The following is a 19,420-nucleotide window of genomic DNA, read 5'->3' as shown; positions in this document are numbered from 1 at the left end:
TGGAAAAAAAATCACATATTGTATTCCATACCCCCATGTGACTTCATGCGTTACTATTAAAATCACTGGCAATATAAAAAAAATCCTCTCTTCTACAGACAAAAAAGAAAGGGTCATGACAGCATGGAGACTTTCACAGCTCCCAGTTTGGTATATGGGGTGTTGTTTTTTAAAACTGACAAACAAATATTTAAAGTCTTATTTTTCAATGGCAGACTTTAAAAATTTTTGAGAATCCTGAAGAAATAATGAATAAACCAGCATTTCCTCTGCAAAGGATGGCAAACCTGTCCCAGAAATAAATTAAGTTCCTTCTGAATAAATCATTCAAGTGCTGAGTACATTCTGTGTCAGTTGGAATCCTTGCATATTTTGATGGAAAACAGTAATGTGAAAATAAGAGTATTCTACTAAGTGAAAATTATTGGTATCATATTTGGCACTGAAAACTTACAGATGAAAGCTGAGAAATAACTGCTTACAGAGGCAGGGAAAAGAACTACTCTGCACACAGGCAGTATTATCAGCTTGATAGAGAGCAAGTATTAAAACTGTACATGAACTCCATTACTACTTATTGTCATGCTCTGGAGAGACTAATTTTAAGTCCTCAGATGAAGAAAGTTCCCCTTTAACAGCTCAAGTCTAAGAAAATATGAAAACAGTTCTTATTTCCAACCAGTTTCTGGATCTGCTGTCTCTGGTAACAAGACGACTTCTGTAGTTTGAGATTTTGGTTTGTTTGTTAGTTTGTTCATGTGAATTACCTGTCAATGCTACAGGATGTTTCTTTGCACAGTAACATTTTCTGACATCTACCATAGGCACACATATAAGCCTATAGGGGGGAAAAAAGTTTCATATAAGCATCTCAGGGGAAAAAAAATGGAAAGATTAAAAGATCAAATACACTTAACTATCTAGGTACACACTTTTGGATCTTGCACAATGGATTATGTCAGTTTACCTATTTTATGTAAGGTACCAGATACCAGAAAAACATTCTAGATTATGAAGTTTCATGATTATTTTACCTCAACACTTTTCATATCAAATGTGTGTCCCCTGGTCAAAGAAAAATAATTGTCTTCTCTCCCTAATTTCTATCTCATCCTCAGAATGAGAAGTTTAGCTGCTTTCCTCCTGCCTCCTCCAATTATTAAGATTCTGCATCATTCTGACAGAAGCCTCCTCAGAGCCTCTCTAGCACTGCTAAGAGCAGCTTCATTTTCATTTGTTTACTCAAATACATAGGCTTGATACATAAGGCTAGGAGATTTGGATCCTCCATGATTGAAAGCATGAAAGTATATGTCATTTTTCTTGACTTTGATATCCACTTGCTACTCCTTTGGCTGGTTTGTGGTAAATATCTGATACTGCAAACAGCTCTACATTACATTACAGACAAATAACAAGTTGCATTTCACACATAACATGTCTCACAAATATGACTCTTACTGTAGGTCTCAAAGGAGGCAAGTATTAATGCCTCCTATTTCAGGCACTGCAGGAAGAAAGCCTACTCATGCAGATTTGCCAAAATTTGTCTTTTGCAAAAATAAGGAAACAGACTTTTGGAAGAGATCATCTAAAGGTGTCAGATGCTTTATACTCTGGACTGAACTATATGAATAGCACATATGCGTGAAAACTCAAAATAAAGGAATTATTCCTAGAATTTAAAATGAACTATTTTAACAGTCCACTAATTTACCTTTCTGTTGTTAAACTGAACCGAAGCTTTAAGAAGTCAATTTCCAGGTACAGAACTTAAGAAAAATAATAACAAAACTCAACAACTAGAATATGATGAGTAACTAACTCCAAAGTTAGACCACGTAATATTTACACTTAAATATCTGCAATAAAACTTACTTTTCTTACAAATGCTTTCCTATATTCATTCATTTCTCCAAAGATGGCATGGGTGAATTCTCCATAGTCGACCTTATCACTCTTGCTATCATCAAGAATAAGCCATAAGGATTCAAAGTCCTGCAATTTAAAAATATTTTGCCAAAGTTCTTCACTATATCCTGAAATATGACAATTGTCATAATGGAAAGTTACAGTATTCTCACAAAAACCCCCAAACCTCTAGATCCAAACTCACTCAAAGATTTGTAAAAATAATGCATGTCATCAGTGGTCACTGATGACCATAATTCATGTTATTCACAGTTCTGATAGCTGTGAGCTACTTTTACAACAAAATATATAAAACAAAGAAAAAACCTAAGTAAAGAGCATAAACTAAATTATCTTTTTAAAGCCTACAGAGAAAAAATGGATTGCAATCACACTTGCTTCTTCATGTCATGATGTAAAAAGATTGCATGTTTTTAAATATATTATTTTTTATTTTGAAGAACTTCACATAGAACTGAATGCAGAAATGCCAATATACTATAAGGGAAATTAGAAAACCACCAAAGGAAAACATGCACAACCCAGGCATTAAACTATAGATTTAAGCAAGGAAAAGCAGCAATTACATAAATTAAGACAGATAATACCCATGTTTACAGTTTCAGCTAGACTCACCCCTTCAGGTATTTCCAAATGGAATACTTTTAGAGCTTCTTTCAAGGTTGCTCGAGAAAGAAAGCCATTTCTGTTCTTGTCTATTTGTCGGAAATACTTTCCTAAGCCTGTTATAACCCGAACTCCTCTTTTACTTAATGTTTCTCTGAATGTACCTGAGGATTTTGAGAAATCAAGGACACAACATTTACCTGAAGTTGTCCACTTGCTATGGAGACAACACAGAAGTAAGGAACACCATGTCTACATATGATGGTGCTTGTTAGAAAGACATACCTGTGCATTGGGGCTCCCTTGTCTCTGATGAAAGAATGCCCGTCCAAAAGGAAACCATCAGTTATTTAACATTTGAGTGGAAGTCATATAAAGTATGTCTAACAAGCAATATCCAACAAACCTTTTTCAAAGAGACTACATAAGGAAAAGAGAAATGGCTATTGCCCTCTATATGTTAAGACTTCTGTGAGAACGGATTACATGCCATGATTTACCATACAAAGTAACTTTGGAACAACTACTTTAGAACAATACAAAAATTCTATCATGCGACACAGAGTTGTTTCTTTATTCTACAAACTTGTTAAGTGCATGTAGAAACGAGAACAAAAATTACCAATTTGGCAAAATCATTCCCAAATTATATGCAATTTCTCTGGTAAGATTTATGAAAGTCTTCAGCTAGCAATTTCACTTAGGGATGTCTGAGTTTCTCAGCTTTGTTAACAGAAGTCTCATGCTATTACCTTCAAATTAGTTGTATCTACAATTTTAAAGAAAAAAAGGGGCCAGGTGAAAGCAGGAAATTTTTTCCAGTGATGCTGAAACTCAGACATATGTTAAAAGGTGCCTTGAAGTATACACACACAGCATTTTCCAGGGAACACCAGCAAACCTTAGATGTAGTCAGATAACTGAAAAGTTAGCTTGTGTCAGTTATTGCAAGGGGAAAATGGAAGATTAAAAAATAACCCTAATAACCCTAATTATTATTCCAACAATTTTTTTGTAAAAGTCAATGTCCAAGCAGATTCTAGTGACCAAGGAGTGCCTACTTAAAGCAGGTTAATGACAGTAGTCAGCGGAGATTACACAAGCTGTGAGCTGCTCAGATCAACCATTTTTATTGACAGGGTTACAAAAATAATACACAACACTGTACAAACATCTTTCCACAATCTTCAGCAAAAAGCTATGCATTTGTCCTAAAGACTGTAGATAGAAACATGGTACAATTTATTTATATATTCCAGACTACACTACACAATTATACTCATGATTTTTAAAAAGCAAAATAATAGAGAATATCAAAATGCAACTTATCAATGTATAGAAGCAATGGCCAAAAGAAGTATCTAGCACAAAATTGATGGAAGAAATGAGATGGTGTTTGTACACTTGGCCAATAACAAATTTAATGACAGTGTAACATAGCATCAGTGTTATTTTTCAGAATTTTTTCAGGGATTAGGTCAACATAGAGATTAACTTTTTATTGATTACATTCATAATTACTCTGTACATTCTGCACAATCTTTACCCAGACTGTTTATCTGAAGAGATAGCAGAAAGCTTTCTTATGAGTGATTTGTGCTGGTAATAGATTCTAATAATATTCTGATAAATATCTAACTTTTGTTTAATTTAATTTACACAAAATCTTCGTAACATCGCTATTGTTCATTGCACTGAGCTGCAAAGACAGAGATATGGATATTAAAATTAAATGGGTTCTGGTAGATACAAACCTTGAATCTTCTTGAAAACTTTGCTGTCATCAACCACTTGCCTGGAACACTCTTCTTTGAGTTCCACAGAAGAAGCTCTAAAGAAGTCAAAATTAATATTGATTGGTGAAATTACATGTAATGTGACTATATTCAAAACAGATGTAGTAAAAAATCCCAACACATTCAACTTTAATTCATATATGACCCTAATAAGCACAATATCCAATTGCTTGAGTTTGAGAGGGCCTTCACAAAAGTCCTTGCTGACTAGCTGCAGATATGCAGAAATTCTTTTCTGACAGTATTAACTGGCATTTCCTCTACTAATTCATTAACCATGGATAATTCTTCCCATGCATAAAATCTCAAGAAATTTAGTTCAATCTTAATTTCATACCACTGGAAGAGTTTGTTAAAGCAACCACATTTAATCACCAACAGGAAAATAACATGAAATACTGTTCAAATCTCTCTTTAGAACACAAATAGCAAAGGTGTAGACCAAAAGCATATCTAGAAATTAAGGTTACATTTTGTGGGTTTATTTCTGCTAAGCTCCCTTCTGAGAAGGGCTTCCCACAAGTCTTCATCAGAAATTACTATAAAGGTTGTTAAAACTGCAGAAGAACCTACTGGAAGAAAAAAAAATAAATAAACCAAAAAAGTCTTACAATTATTTTAATCAGAATATTAAAAAAAAATGGAAAACTGCTTGCTCACCAGTGTTTTGCCATGACATACTCCTCCTCCTGCTTTCTGAGGCCAAAGATTTATCTCTCTGTTATCTAGTAGGACTCTTCATCTCCACTTTGAGTACCCCTCATTATGAAGTCCCTAAAAGCTTACCTACACCAGATCACCTAAACTGGAAAGTCAAGAAGCACCTGCAGAGGACAATGTACTCCCCTCTAGAACACATGTAAACCAAATGATTCATGGTTTGTGACAGAAGGGCATAGCTGCTTCTGGGAACCTGCAGTAGACCTTTTGGACTGTAGCTGAACAGGATTTTCTGTCAGTAGAGTAATGAAGGTAAGAGAACTCAATTCAAGCATTTTGCACCAGAGAATAGAGAGCTCAGTAACATCCTCATAGAGAAGAAAAAGATAGACTGAAATTTAGTTACTAATGAAAAGAATACAGAGAGAGTATAAAAAAGGAAATAGTCTATTCCACACACATAGCACAAAATCCAAAATTACAACGCATTGAGCAGGTCTTCTTTTTGGTTCTTCTATTCAGAGATAACATTGGTTCAACTCCAAATTTCACAGGTATAAGATCAGCAACAAATGAAAGAAGAAGTTGTTTACTTGAATGATAGGTTTCTGAGATGTAAAATGTCTTACATAAACTATCTGAAATTAAATTATATTGTGTTTTATTTCACTGAAACTTTGCCAAGAGGGAACAATTAGCAGTAAGCATCATACAACTATACAGTTCTAGAACCAATTGAATTTGAATTTACTGTTCTATGCACTGTTAGCTTACTATGGCTCCTTTGCAAAGCTTTCAGTCTAAAGGGACTTTAAGTGAATATTACCATATCTGAGAACAAGCTTCATGTGTCTAAACACTTGCAGAAAGAAAGTAACAGTCAAGTTCTAACAAAGTAGTCCTCACATATTGAGCATATTTAATTGAGATTAACATTAGTCTCTTCCTAATCAGGAAGGGATCAAAGTATAAGATATATGAGGAGAGGCTGGGAGAGCTGGAACTCTTTAGCCTGGAGAATAGAAGCCTTGAGTGATCTTACCCTCAAATATATATAAATACCTGACAGAAATAAGTAAAGAAAACTGTGACAGGCTCTGCTCAGTGGTGCTTGTCGACAAGAGGCAATGGGCACAAACTGAAACACAGGAGGCATATGATTTGCATATAAAAACGTGACCTCAAGCAAAGAAAATAGAACAGCTTCACATTTCAATTCTTACTTTAAAATTACTCCTTACCATTCTAGGAAGTTACAGAACTAGGCAAAATCCTCTAACATCTATTACTAATTTCTCTTAAGAACAGCCTGAATATGGATTCTGTTTTTAGCAGTGCAAGTAATAAGGTATTAGGAGCTTAATTTTTTTATTTTTGCTTAAGGAAGGTAAGGTAATTTGAAAAGTAGTTAGCAGCACTTACTTTAGATTATCCATAGCTGCTTCATCAATACTTATCACACGAAGGGTGAAGACGGGGTTCTGCTTAACACTTTCTGGAAGGTTATGATCAACACTTCGGAAAGTCAGATTGGCTCCCTGTTGGTAAAGCACACAATGATTTAAAAATAGGTTGTGTATTTTGTAAATAGAGGGGAAAGGGAAAGAAAGCAAAGCAGGAAACTAAAAGCAAAGAATGCTGAGAAGAATAAAAAAAATGCAGTAGCTCTGACTGTAATATCTGGACAGTCTTGGTTTATAAAGTCTCCAAAACTCATGAATTTGGGAGGAGACAGAGACACTGATATTGTGCAGGTGTCTCAAGCACTTGGACTTTGTGAGAGATCTGCATATCTTAATGTCAGCCCAGAAAGCAAGATTGCAGATACGGAGATTCACAGACGCAGCATCATTCCAAAGAGCTACTGAACTCGACGCAAGTGCACTTTCAGGATGACTTTATGATGAACCTTTACTCAGAACACATTTCCATCTGCAGGCTGCAAATATACACATGACAATAAAATATTAAAATCCCAACAAGTAGCTTTATCTTCCATATCATAAACTCATCTATTTCATCTTTGAAATTCTTAGGTGGCTGTGTAAACAGTTAGGATAGGCAGATGATTAGACAAAACACACTAAAAACTAATGTTGACTACTTTCTACAATCACGGTTTTCCCTCTAAGCTTCAGATTTGAAGGAGGAGCACGTGAAGAATTTGGTGAAAACAGCCTATACTTGAAAACTTGCTCAAGTATTTATAAACCATGAACACTTCACCCAGTACAGAAGTAGAGCAGTACAGAAGGTTCTATATGATTTTCAGTCAGTCATCAGATTAGCTGGTAGACAAAGTTTAACATTGTTTCATACACTTGCTCTAAACAGCTGGTTGTTTACATTTCAAACTGTAGGCCAAAAACAATTAACCTGCAATTTCTTCATTTAATAAATATTTAATCATTGCTTCGAGTTTAAAATGCCAGCAGACCTTGCAAAGATTATTTACTTTTAACAAGTATTTTGGTCTACTTCCTCTTCAGGACTCTCCTTGCCGAGTGGATCATTTGTCCAAAAAAGGTCCACACTGTCAGCAGTCTTGTGCCCTCTAGGGGGAAAACTGCAAGCTACAGCTTAATCTGAAACCTAAATTGGCAACTTCTAAAACGTGGGACAACAAAACAATCCAGACTTCTGAGAATAATTCAAGGGGAAGGCTTTCAGTCTTCTCAGAAGGCTAGATCACAATTTATAATTCAAATATTCAAATATTGCCTCCAAAAAAAGTTATTCAGCAGGAGAATACTTACAATGTAGAAGTCACTAAGATCATAAGCTTTTCCCTTTCTTTGTCCACGTTGATGTTGATAAACTCCCTTCTGAATGAAAGGCAAGGCATTTGTCCTGTGAAATAATTCAAAACTAGTACTAAAACAAATTTATTTAAGCTTCTTAGATACAGTGAAATGTTTTATAAAACCCTTTAAAAAAGTAATTCATCCTACCTGTTTTTTCCAAACTGTCGAAATTCATACACAGTAAGGGATTTGTCACATGCAAAAAAAATTCCAATCAACTCCCTACAAGCATCGTGACCATTTCTAGAAGGAAAATTGAAAAGCACCTTTATGTTTTTCATCTATACAAATCCAATTCAACCCAAAAATAAGTAACATTTATTTAGGAATCAGAATGGTTTGAGTTGGAGGAGACCTTAAATATCATCTAATTCCAAAACCCCTGGCATGGACCAGGACACCTTTCACTAGACCCCTCTGCTCAGAGCTCCATCCAGTTTGGCCTTGAATGCCTGCAGGAATGGGGCATCCACAGCTTCTCTGTGCAATCTCTTCCAGCGCCTCACCACCCTCACAGTGAAGAGTTTCTTCCTATTATCTAACTCAAACCTGCTTGCTTTTAGTTTGAAGCCATTCCCCCTTGTCCTGTTACTACACACTCTTTAAAAAAGTCCCTCTCCATCTTTCCTGCAGCCTTCCTGTAGGCACTGGAAGGCTGCAAGAGGGTCTCCCTGGAGGCTTCCCTTTTCCTGACTGGACAATTCAACTCTCTCAACCTATCTTCATAAGACAGGTGCTCCATCCCTCTGATTTTATTTATGACATTCCTGTGGATCACTCCAACAGGTCCTTCTCATGCTGGGGATCCCAGAGATGGACACAGCACTGCAGGTGGGGTCTGATGGGACAGAAGAAGAACAGTAGAATCCCCTCCCTTGCCCTGCTGGCTACATTTCTTTTGGCGCAGCCCAAGACACAGGTGGTTTAAGCGCACACTGCCAGATCAAGTGTGCAAGAAGCACACTGCTTCTCATTGGTCAGCACCCCCAAGTTATTCTCCTGCTCTCAGTATTCATTTTATTTCCAATGTCGCATGTAAAATTTATTTTTTTAAAGAGTTCTTTGACTTTTTTCTCTAAGTCACCATGAAATTCAGCTTGTGCATTTGGTCACATATTTTAATTCAATATTCCATTCTCCATAATGCTAAAAACACCTCTCAAGGCTTCATATTTTAGTATGCCAGTATAATTTTCACTGATTAACTAAAGGATTACATACACCAGGACTACTGCATACATTGAGGTATATGAACGTATGTTGCTGAATACCCAGCTATGTCTAACAAATATACAGCTCCCAGCTGCAGAAAAGCATCACTTTCAAAACTGAAAAATATGTTTATGCTACCACTACTCAAATCAGAACAGTGTAAAGACATTCTAAAGTTTAATACATAAGGAGCTATGAACAAGTTGCAAAGCCATTACTACTTATAGCAGTTGCCACATCTAAGATAACGCTAAAATAATTTTAATCAACTGAGATGCAACAGCTAAAAGCACTATTTCACACAGCCCCTGTGGTAACTGTCCTGAATAGAGCTATGGGTATGATGGTAACACAACATTGCTTACAGATCTTAACATTGTACAGTGAGACTACAAAGCCACTATGCATTACTTATGTCAAAATTTTTAGTATACATGGACATCCACACGTACTTTTTTTCTTCAGCACAAGGAGCAGAAACGTTCAGTGCAATTAATCAGTTCAAGAGAGTAATCCTCTTTCACAAATTCTGAGCACTGAAAAGCTTCACAAAATTTGTGATTACCTCGATATAATCCTACTATCAAAGCGTAGCTTGTTGGAAAGCATGTTCTCAGTTAGTCCTGATTTGGTCCTTACTCTGTGAAAATAATGCAGCATGTTAATGATACCTATATGCCCACAGATAAATGTTACATAAAACTCAACCATTTCCAAACAGCTGAAACTATGTAATACGGTATCCTTGGCAACTGGCTGAGGAGATGATCCTTTGTAGTTGAATTAGAAAGCAACTCAGAGCTGTAAAGTGCTCTGTTATTATATAACATTAGAGTACATTCACAGAGAACATAGATGTGAATGGGAAATTGTGTTTACATACATTTATAAAGAATTAACCTTTATCTCTACTACTCACCATATTTCCATGAACCAATGTGTTCTGTTGCAAAAATACCCAGGTTGGGGCTTTTGTACCCCTAAATATTTTATATTGGCCCTATTACTAGTTCCAGAAATGGAGATTTGTCTATGTGATGAATGTAAGAAATTGAGACTCATTTTAGTTGCCTTTTTTCCTTTTTTTAAGAATACAAAGATGACATTTGACGAGAAAGACTTTAGAGCAGGATGTTAAAATGCCCTAAGCAGAAATGCTTGTCTGAATGTTGAGAAAAATTAACAGAACAAAACTCAAGACCTGCAGATTCATTTAATTTTATGTATCACAGTGTTTCCTCAGGTTTTTTTAAGTCCTTGGAGCAACTAGTTCAATGCTGATAGTCCAGGAACGTCATTTAAATGCCAATAGGGTTAATTATTGCAGCAGAAATCAAAACATGCAAGAAAAGTATGATTATATTGTGAAGATCTACATTAGCATTTACAGATGCATATTTATGCAATTTATGCACCTAAGGATAGGAATCTCTAAAAGGATACTGAGAGGATTGCAAGCATCCAACCACTTGGAAAAGGCTGGCAAATCCTTGTAATGAATAATATCAATACAATACTTAACAGTGTTCTCACAGGTTTTATAAATTCTATGGATCAAACATAATACACAGAGAATTCATATAAAAAGGTCCCTATTATCTCACTAGGCAATATCAAGCACAGGAAAGCTACAAAAAAGGCCTTGCATGAAGCTTGTGGATTCAAGCCAAAACCAGAACATCTGCAAAGGCAAACAGAACTCACATAGCTAAACAAAAATATATACAGCAGAAAATTTATTTTTATAAACTTACTTGGTTTCATGGAGTGTCCTTTTCCTAAAACGCATCGGTACTATGTCAGCTCCCAGAAGTCCTTGAGCTTCCTCACAAGCATCAGAATGTGTGGACTGCTCTGGATCACTTATGACAGCTCTGACCACAAAGAGCAAGGAGAAGCCCTCTGACTATTTGTATGGCTGAATTTAAGGTCTTATATATTTTAATGCAGAAAAGAAAATACCCAAGAATAATACAGTAATACAATCTTGGAGTTATCCATTAAGCTTGCATAAATTTGTGGGCCTACTTTTTTGTTTGTTTTTACAAATTCTTAAGTCTATTTCATAAAATCAAATATACGCATTAATATTCTGGCAGTGCAGTGCTACACAACAATGTTGCATGCAGATACATATTATTTAAAGTATACTTTATGTATCTTTATATAAAATAAATGTTATTATTATGAAGGCTTGTGGGGTTTTTCATCATTTCCACTATTTCTGTAAATATTCCATCAGTGATGTTTTCTAACCACTGCTCCCTCCAGTATCAGTGATAACAGTTACTAGCACAGGCCAGTGACATCACCTCAGAACCAAAAAACAGCCCAGGTTGGAAGGCAACATAACAATCATCTACCTCCAACCCCCATGCTGTGGGCAGGACACCTTTCACTGGACCAGGTTGCTCAGAGTCCCATCCAATGTGTCATCCAATAAAAACATTGGCGCTTCCTTCCTCAAAGTGCTAACTACACAGCTGAGAGGATTTCAACATTCCAACAAGCAGAAAAGAAATAGATGAACTGGGTTTTGAACATTTTGATATTCTCTGTATCAGTTCAACAAGTAAACAAAAGAAGAGACCCTTTAAAAATAAATGAGATGCTTGTTATGCTATTGAAATGGTTATCAGAAGGGAAATAATAATTTTGTATGGCTATTATAGTTTTCTGAACTTGCTCTCTGATCTATACAGATACATCTTTGTACACATCAGTTACACTGATTGAACTTCAAGATTTGCCTATTAAAAAAAATATTCAAAACACCTTTGTATTTCTTTAAATAGCTTTTTTTCATGCAACAGTTTTGAGATAATCTTTTCTGATCAACATCCTGATATCTGATACCAATTTGTTTGGAAGTACAGGCAGAGTTATATTTGGAATATAAACAGAGAGATTTTTTAAATTAAAACTTGATGCAGCTGCAGCACTACTGAATATTGTTTTGACATTATCAACAGAAGATTTCAGAGTAGAAGAAGGAATACATGGAAAAAATAATGTAAAGCAGCAAAAGGAAGTTAAACACAGAATGGGCATCCATGATCCAAGATGCACAAAGCTGTTCATTTAATGCAAGATCAGTAGTACTGAAACAACATAACCAGCATATTTTTAAGATCACCTCAGTAATAATCTTTAAAGGGAAATAACACAGGCCCAGCACTTATCTGAAAATCAGGGGTTTCTACCCTGTATAGTTCCATAATTTTAATCCTGCTAAATGAGGATTAAAATTGGAATTTAACATTGTGTTTCATGATAGTCTTATTTCCCTCAGGCAGCCTTCTTGTCATGTCAGCTTTTAAATAGTGTAAAAGTGTAATAGACTTTTAAACAATATAGGTAATTTAAACAGTCATTGTAACAGAAACAAAGTAAAACTAAAATGGTGAACTGCAACAACATTTCAGCCTCAAAATCCTAGGATTTGATGGGCTGGAACACCACGGCAGATGACTCCAGAGATTGTAAACTATGCACAGAATGCAAAATAATCTAGACATACCCACAGATAATTTTTAGGAAGTGTAAAATAACATGAAACTATATTAAACAAGCTTGCATCTTATACTGTCATAACCAGACAGCTTGCATAAAGCCCTGAATTATTAAAGCATGCTTAAAATAGAGGGATCTTTCTGCACAGAAGTGATGCTTTCTTGAAGCTAAAGGGACAGCAATGAAGGCAGGAGATCTTACTGTACAACCTCAACTTATAATAGTGCCTTTTTTTTTCTACATGCCCAGCATTGGTACAATATTTCTTTATTCCTGAAAGGTGCTGTGTCAGTATTTATAAATTAATAAATATTACTAAAGCTAGTATTTTTAGAAAGGACAATAAATATTGAGGATGTGTAATTTATAACATCAGGCATCCATATATTTTCTTGAGGTGCAAGAGGGCTATTTTCGAGAGCTAGTGCTATTGTAAAGACCTTAAAATACGTTAAAGTATAAAATTAAAAATTATTTCCAGAAAAAAAAATAACATACGCATTGGCACTTTAAACTGATAGTTTAAGTTGTATTAAAAATACTTTCCATTTAAAGAATTTTTGCAAATAATACTACTACATTAGACTCCATAAGATGACCAAAACACCTCTTAAGCCAACCACAAACAGGTCTAAATTCTTCTGCAGGGAAAATTGAAGTTTTACATTATAAATTCATTTACCTACATAACTGATCCACCATAACTTGTTCTACAACAGCCTGTTTTCTCCTCTCTGCAGCAACATCCTCCTGCAATGAAAAACTGGCTGAGAACAAATGAAATATATAACAATAGGAACTTCAAATAAGTTACCCTTTAAGACAGCATTCAGAGGTCACAAACTTACCCATGCCACAATTAATATTTTTTTTTACATTTTTAATAGGGTTAGGGTTCTATTTGCATAAAAAATAGACATATAATATTCTCTAGTACACACTCAATTTATCTATGCATATTAGTTGTAATAAATAGGAGACTTCTCGTATTTAAGTTGACAGACAAAATCCTTATTTCTGTATTGTTTCCAATACATTTTGTAAGTACAATAGGAGACCGAGGAGACTCCCATTATTCCAGTTTTTATGGGTGACAGAGATTCCAACTAAGAGAATAAAACTTTACCTCCAGCAATATTAGTCAAAAAATTTCTTTTAAGACTTAGTCTCAGTTGCAAGATTTTTCTTTCCTGCATGCCACAACAATTTTCTGCTGAGACAGGTCAATCTGAAAAACCTTTCAGGAAATATCCTAAAGGGAAAAGGGGATTTAACATGATCTTATTATTATTTTTCTTAGAGTAACACTGAACCATAACCTTGTGCCTTTCACTGTAATGTGTGCAGGCACTGATCGTAACCTGTTACACAGAGAGAAACCAAAGCAGGATCCATCCAAAAGGGGATAGCCCAGCAGAGTATGGAGGCCACCAGCAATAACCAAGCCTCAGCACATCTCTTTATCTTCCACATTTCTGAACTTTTTTACAAATTTAAATTTGCCTTTTATTAAAAAACAAATAATTTTATATATTAGAAAATAGAGATTATTGTTACTAAGGGGTTTTATTCTTATATATTTTAGATATTCTGAAACTAAATAATTAAGATATTTTTTCTAATTGGTATTGTGTGTAAAGCAAATTCTAGAGAAATCTAGCCTTTGTGTGAATGAAGAAATGTTCAGAAAGAATGAAGAAAAGTTTCCAGGTACCTATAAAATAAAAATAATTTTAAAATAATAAATATAGATAACAAACAAACAAACAAATAAGAGATGTTATGGGTAGAATTCACAATCTTCAAATAAATACTGACTGGCACTAGTGAATAAAAAGAAAAATAAATCAAAAAAACCCAAATAACTAATGCAACACCAAACCAGTGGTTGGTTATTCCAAACTGATTTTAAGCCTTAGAAGATTTTGGAATTATAAGAGATGGAGGATTTTTCAGTTTGCTTTCATGTTTCATTTTTACACCTATAAGAAATACAGGGTGCTTTATTCTGAATTATTCATTCTTTACCCATTAACTGTTGCAACAGATATATGAAAAAGAATGATGTGAAAGAGGACACAGTGACAGTATAGAGCAGTATTTGTTGTAATATATTCCATGGACCCTGGCTTATAGATCCAAACCAGTTAGCATGCTGAAAAGAATCTGATTTAAAAAAAAAAACCAAAAACAAAACAAAAAAAAACCTTACATCTTACACTTCAACTGAATATTAGATTACTGCATGTAATCTTTCATGAAGCATCTTCCATTCTGCTCTTAGATAAAAGCTCTACTATGAAATTACAAAAATGTGGAGGGCAGAGGCAAACATTGAACTTGCAGCAGCTCTCAGTGATAAAAAAGTAGTAACTGCTGTTCCCTAAATATAAGCATTCAGAGATAACCAACCTTCTTCAGAGGTTATACATGATATTTATTGGCAATGGACTCTTTTGTGAATCACAAAATCACAGAACAAACTGAACTGGAAGGGGCCTACAAAGAACATTGAGTCCAACTCCTAGCCCTGCACAGAACATTCCTGAGTCACACCATATGCCCAAGAGCATTGTCCAAACACATCTTGAACTGTCAGGTTTGGGGCTGTGACCAGTTCCCTGGGGAGCCTGTTCCAGTGCCCAGCCACACTCTGGGTGAAAGAACCTTTTCTTGATATCCAGCCTAAACCTCCCCTGACACAACTTCAGGCCATTCCCTCAGGTCCTGTCACTGGTCACAAGAGTGAAGAGATTGGTACCTGTTGCTACTCTTCCCCTCATGAGAACATTGAAGACCACACTGAGACCACCCCTCAGTTTCCTTCAAGCTGAAAAGACCAAGTGACATCATTTGCTCCTCATACAGCTTCCCCTCAGGACCCTTCACCATCTTAGTTGCCCTCCTATGGACGCTCTCCAGTATTTTAATATATTTCTTATATTGTGGCACCCAAACCTGCCCCCAGCACTCAAAGTGAGTTCACCCCAGCTCAGAGCAGAGCAGGACAATCCCCTCCTTTGCCTGGCTGACCATGCTGTGCCTGATGCCCCCAGGACAGGGTTGGCCCTCCTGGCTGCCAGGGCACTGCTGGCTCAGGTTCAGCTTTCCATCCACCAGGAAGGTCCTTTTCCCTGGCACTGCTCTCTGGCCTCTCATTCCCCAGTCTGTCTGTCCATCCAGGGCTGTCCTGTCCCAGGAGCAGAATCCAGCACTTTTCCATGTTGAACTTCATGTGTTTGGTGATTGCCCAGCCCTCTGGTATGCCAAGGTCTCTGTGCAGGGCCCTCCTGCCTTTGAGGGAGTCAGCAGCTCCTCCCAGTTTTGTATTATCTGTGAATTTTTTTTCAGTATCCCAGTCCTGTGTCCAATTATTTATGAAGGTATTGAAGAGTACAGGGCCTAACATGGAGCCCTGCAAAACCCCGCTAGTGAACTTTCATCCCAAACCACAGAAAAATCAAGAGAAGTTCTACTTTAACATTTGACTTTTTGGTAATGATTACAGTAAAAGGACATGTTAACATTGTGTATCCTTAAGCAAAATTTTCAAGTACCTTAAAATGAAATGCCAACAATTGAGGCAACATATACAAAATGGAATTAATACACAGGCAGTTACTACTGGCAGTTTTTTCCAGTATTGTAACACTATCAGAAGCTGGACCTAGGAGAGCCTGAGATGGTCCTCAAAAGAGAGTCAGCTGGTGCTAAGCATGAGTGCTAACTCAGAATAACAAAAGGTCTTCTGAAGGTCACAGTAACACCTTGCTCAGACACCTGCTGGCTTTCTTTTAAAGCATGGCAGCTATAGAATGTCTTCTGTTTTGTGATTCTGCACTGCTCCCTTTCTCAGGGCTTTCACAGTACTTGCTTTAGCATTAAGTAGTTTTTCTTGGGATAATTCAAGACTTTTTTCCATTAACTTTAGATGATAGTTTAGATTTTTAAATTTAATCTAAAAATAAAAGCTTAAGTACTTTCTCAAAAGACTTTCTTATCATGAAAATTAACAGTGACTTCAGTAGAGCAACATCTGCATTCACTTCAATAAGACTAGAAATCAAATAAATGCTTGCAATGGTGCAAAATTCAGTGCATAGTGACAAGCAAATAAAATGAATTAAAATTACTATTTATTTTTAAAAAGTCATAAAATTTCTCATGACTTTAAATTCTATGAGAAAGTTAGAATGCAAAACCCTTTTCAGCAATACCTTCAAAAACCAGTTATAAAAGCCATCACTCTGCATATGCAAATACTGAATCATGCAATATCAAATTAAGGCTCTTCATCACTGTAAATGATCCTAAATTCAAGGCTCAGCTTCAAATGGGCAAGACTCTTACTGTTCGGTCCCAATAAGAGTAAAATTCATGGCTATGTAAGAAATTAAAGAAGTGTATTGGGTACATCCATGTAAGGAAAGTTTTAATTCTCCCCTCTGCATGCTAGTAAGTCCATGCTGGTTTCTAGACTTCAGGGCTCCCTCCTTCCTTCAGAAAGGATCTGACAAAAGATCAGAGCAAAAACAATTGAAAGGAGAGGCTAAGGGAGCTTGAGTTTGTTTAGTTTGCAGAACCAGCAGCTATGAGGCATTCTGAAGAGAAGTTACAAAAATAAGAGAACCAAACTTTATTTGACAGAAGCCAACAGTATAACAGGATGTAAAGGTTGCACACTGAGCCTTGGGAAGATTGGTGTGGACAATAGAAGGAATTTCTTCACACAGAGAATAGCATGACACATGAAGATATTGCTTAGAGACACTGTAGAAGCTCCATCCCTAGAGCCTGAAGACACAGCCAAAGTTGCTGACTCAGTGTAATACTAGCTGATGGAATTATGGAATCCATGAACCATTGAACACAGGCTCAGCTAAAAGCTACAGATCAGAGGACATAATAGATTATCCTGAGCTGGAAGAGACCCACAGGGATCATCGAAGTCCAACTTCTGACACTGAATGTAACATCATGTTTAGGTTCACTCAACCACCTTAGTTATTCTTAGTTGTATGAATGTATCTATATACATTACTCATAATTTGTGTTCTCATTTATATAGATTACCGCATAAAATACAAGCACTGCAGATAAGATTTTAAAAATGCTCATTGGATTGCTCAGTTCAACTATCATTAAAAGAAAGTTTAAACTCACATGATTTTAATGAGTGCAATTACATACTAGACCCAAATCCCCAAAGGCATAAATTCTCTTGAACATCTGAGAAGCCATTCTCCACATCTAGGTGGTTAGCAGGATAACACCAGTCAAAATACTTACAGCTTCTGATTTCCTTACATTGTGCTGCATTTTATAAGGCTTGTTTGTATAGCATTGTTGCAGGAGAGCTTTCTTATCAATAGTTACAAAATCATCTTGTCCATCATCAAGCTGTGTACCCTACACAAAAATACATTCTTTTTATAATGAAATGTAATAAAAACAAACTAAAAAACCCACACATTTTCCTCAACAATTTATTTTAAAGTACTATTTTCTTCTTTACTTTTTAAAATGTCTACTTCTTCTACTTCATGCTAATTAAAAGAGAATTTTTTTAAGCCTAGCTTTTTACAGAAACTGAATTTTATAAGGAAAGACTAGAGAGCAAGATTTGTATCTTTTGATTAATTACCAGTTTTCATTCATACTGAAATAAATAATAAATTTAAATATCTCAAAAATACTTTGTTCCTACAAGCTTTGTGAAAAAACACAGCAAGTCAGAGAAAGCAGACTTTAGTATCTCTGAGGAGAAGACAAGAACTCATCATTTTTCTGTTCTGCTCAGGAACAACCAAGTGGAAGCAGAGGATTTGCTGTTAGGCATAAAGCTCAAAGCTCATTGTAGAGTTTTGTGACCAGTGAAGAAGTTAAATACAGCCTAGACAGGGAAAAGCCAAAGCACGCTACTGATTCTAACAGACTTGTAAACCAGTCCCAGGGTATTACAGAATATTTCCTACATGGACAATATGAAAAAAAGGGATACAGGAAGTTTTTACAGAACTCAGGCAGGAGGTAGCATAGGAAAGAAATCAAAAGAGTGGGTTTTGTTAGCAATCTCCTCCAGGAGCACCTTCTTTTCAGAAAAGGTAAGTTGTTACAAGTTCCACTAATCAATCAAAACAAGTGTGTTGAAATATTTTGATTTATTCATCTAATCAGGTAGTGTTAATATCTAACACAAAACAAATTGTTCTGATAGACATTATATTAAAATCTGTGAGAAGAATTAACACACATGCTTCTAGTGCTTAGAAAGTATCTTTCTAGAATACAAAATCACCAGAAAAAAAAGCCAGTCCAAATTTTTTTCTCCTTGCATACATTTGCGATCTATTTCTTCATTTTCATATTAACTTGGCTGCTCCTGTAAATACCCATTCGATGTGCTCGCATAAAGGAGTCACTCCTTGAAAAGCAGATTATGAGTGCCATCTTAGAGTGGAATCATTAGGGGAAAAAAAAAAAAAAAACAAACCCAAATTATAACAAATCTCCAGAACAGAAAATCTTACCTGCCACCAAACATAAAACTAAACCACAAAATACCTCAACTTCTTTTTCATTCACCACTTATTCACAGAATGTTTAATAGGTTTTTTCATTTCTCTTTTATCTGATCACTAGAAGCACAACTATGAAGAGAAAGCTCTTTTAAAGCTGTCTACAATAGGTGAAACAATCTTTCTTTTGAAAAACCTTCCCTTTTTATTCTATTGAAGGTTAACAAAGTAATTTCAGTAAACTCCTTGTTATTCATCACAAACCTTTTCTCTGAAAACCAATGAGCACAATATGTTCCATCAACATTTGCATACTTAACTCTTAACTTTCCATTAAGATTCTTAAATGGCCATCTACCCTCAGCAGAATCTAGCACTC

At 35.7% G+C, this 19,420-nt stretch overlaps 1 protein-coding gene across 1 annotated transcript in view; it reads right to left on the bottom strand.

The window, feature by feature from the left end:
• Positions 1-19,420, bottom strand: part of LOC131573709 (calcyphosin-2-like) — a 29,633-nt gene that overhangs the window by 1,589 nt on the left and 8,624 nt on the right. Inside the window, exons 7-18 of the mRNA XM_058827911.1 lie at positions 17,813-17,932; positions 13,206-13,273; positions 10,765-10,884; positions 9,576-9,650; positions 7,946-8,041; positions 7,751-7,844; positions 6,417-6,532; positions 4,293-4,369; positions 2,548-2,702; positions 1,875-1,998; positions 1,745-1,772; positions 768-838 (exon numbers count right to left, since the gene is read on the bottom strand). Coding sequence (XP_058683894.1) covers positions 768-838; positions 1,745-1,772; positions 1,875-1,998; positions 2,548-2,702; positions 4,293-4,369; positions 6,417-6,532; positions 7,751-7,844; positions 7,946-8,041; positions 9,576-9,650; positions 10,765-10,884; positions 13,206-13,273; positions 17,813-17,932 — 1,144 coding nt within the window. The remainder of the gene's footprint in view (positions 1-767; positions 839-1,744; positions 1,773-1,874; positions 1,999-2,547; positions 2,703-4,292; positions 4,370-6,416; positions 6,533-7,750; positions 7,845-7,945; positions 8,042-9,575; positions 9,651-10,764; positions 10,885-13,205; positions 13,274-17,812; positions 17,933-19,420) is intronic.

Source organism: Poecile atricapillus, chromosome Z, assembly GCF_030490865.1.
Source record: "Poecile atricapillus isolate bPoeAtr1 chromosome Z, bPoeAtr1.hap1, whole genome shotgun sequence".
Classification (NCBI taxonomy): domain Eukaryota; kingdom Metazoa; phylum Chordata; class Aves; order Passeriformes; family Paridae; genus Poecile; species Poecile atricapillus.
Note: the sequence above shows the minus strand (reverse complement) of the source record. Positions and strands in the feature narration are given on the sequence as shown.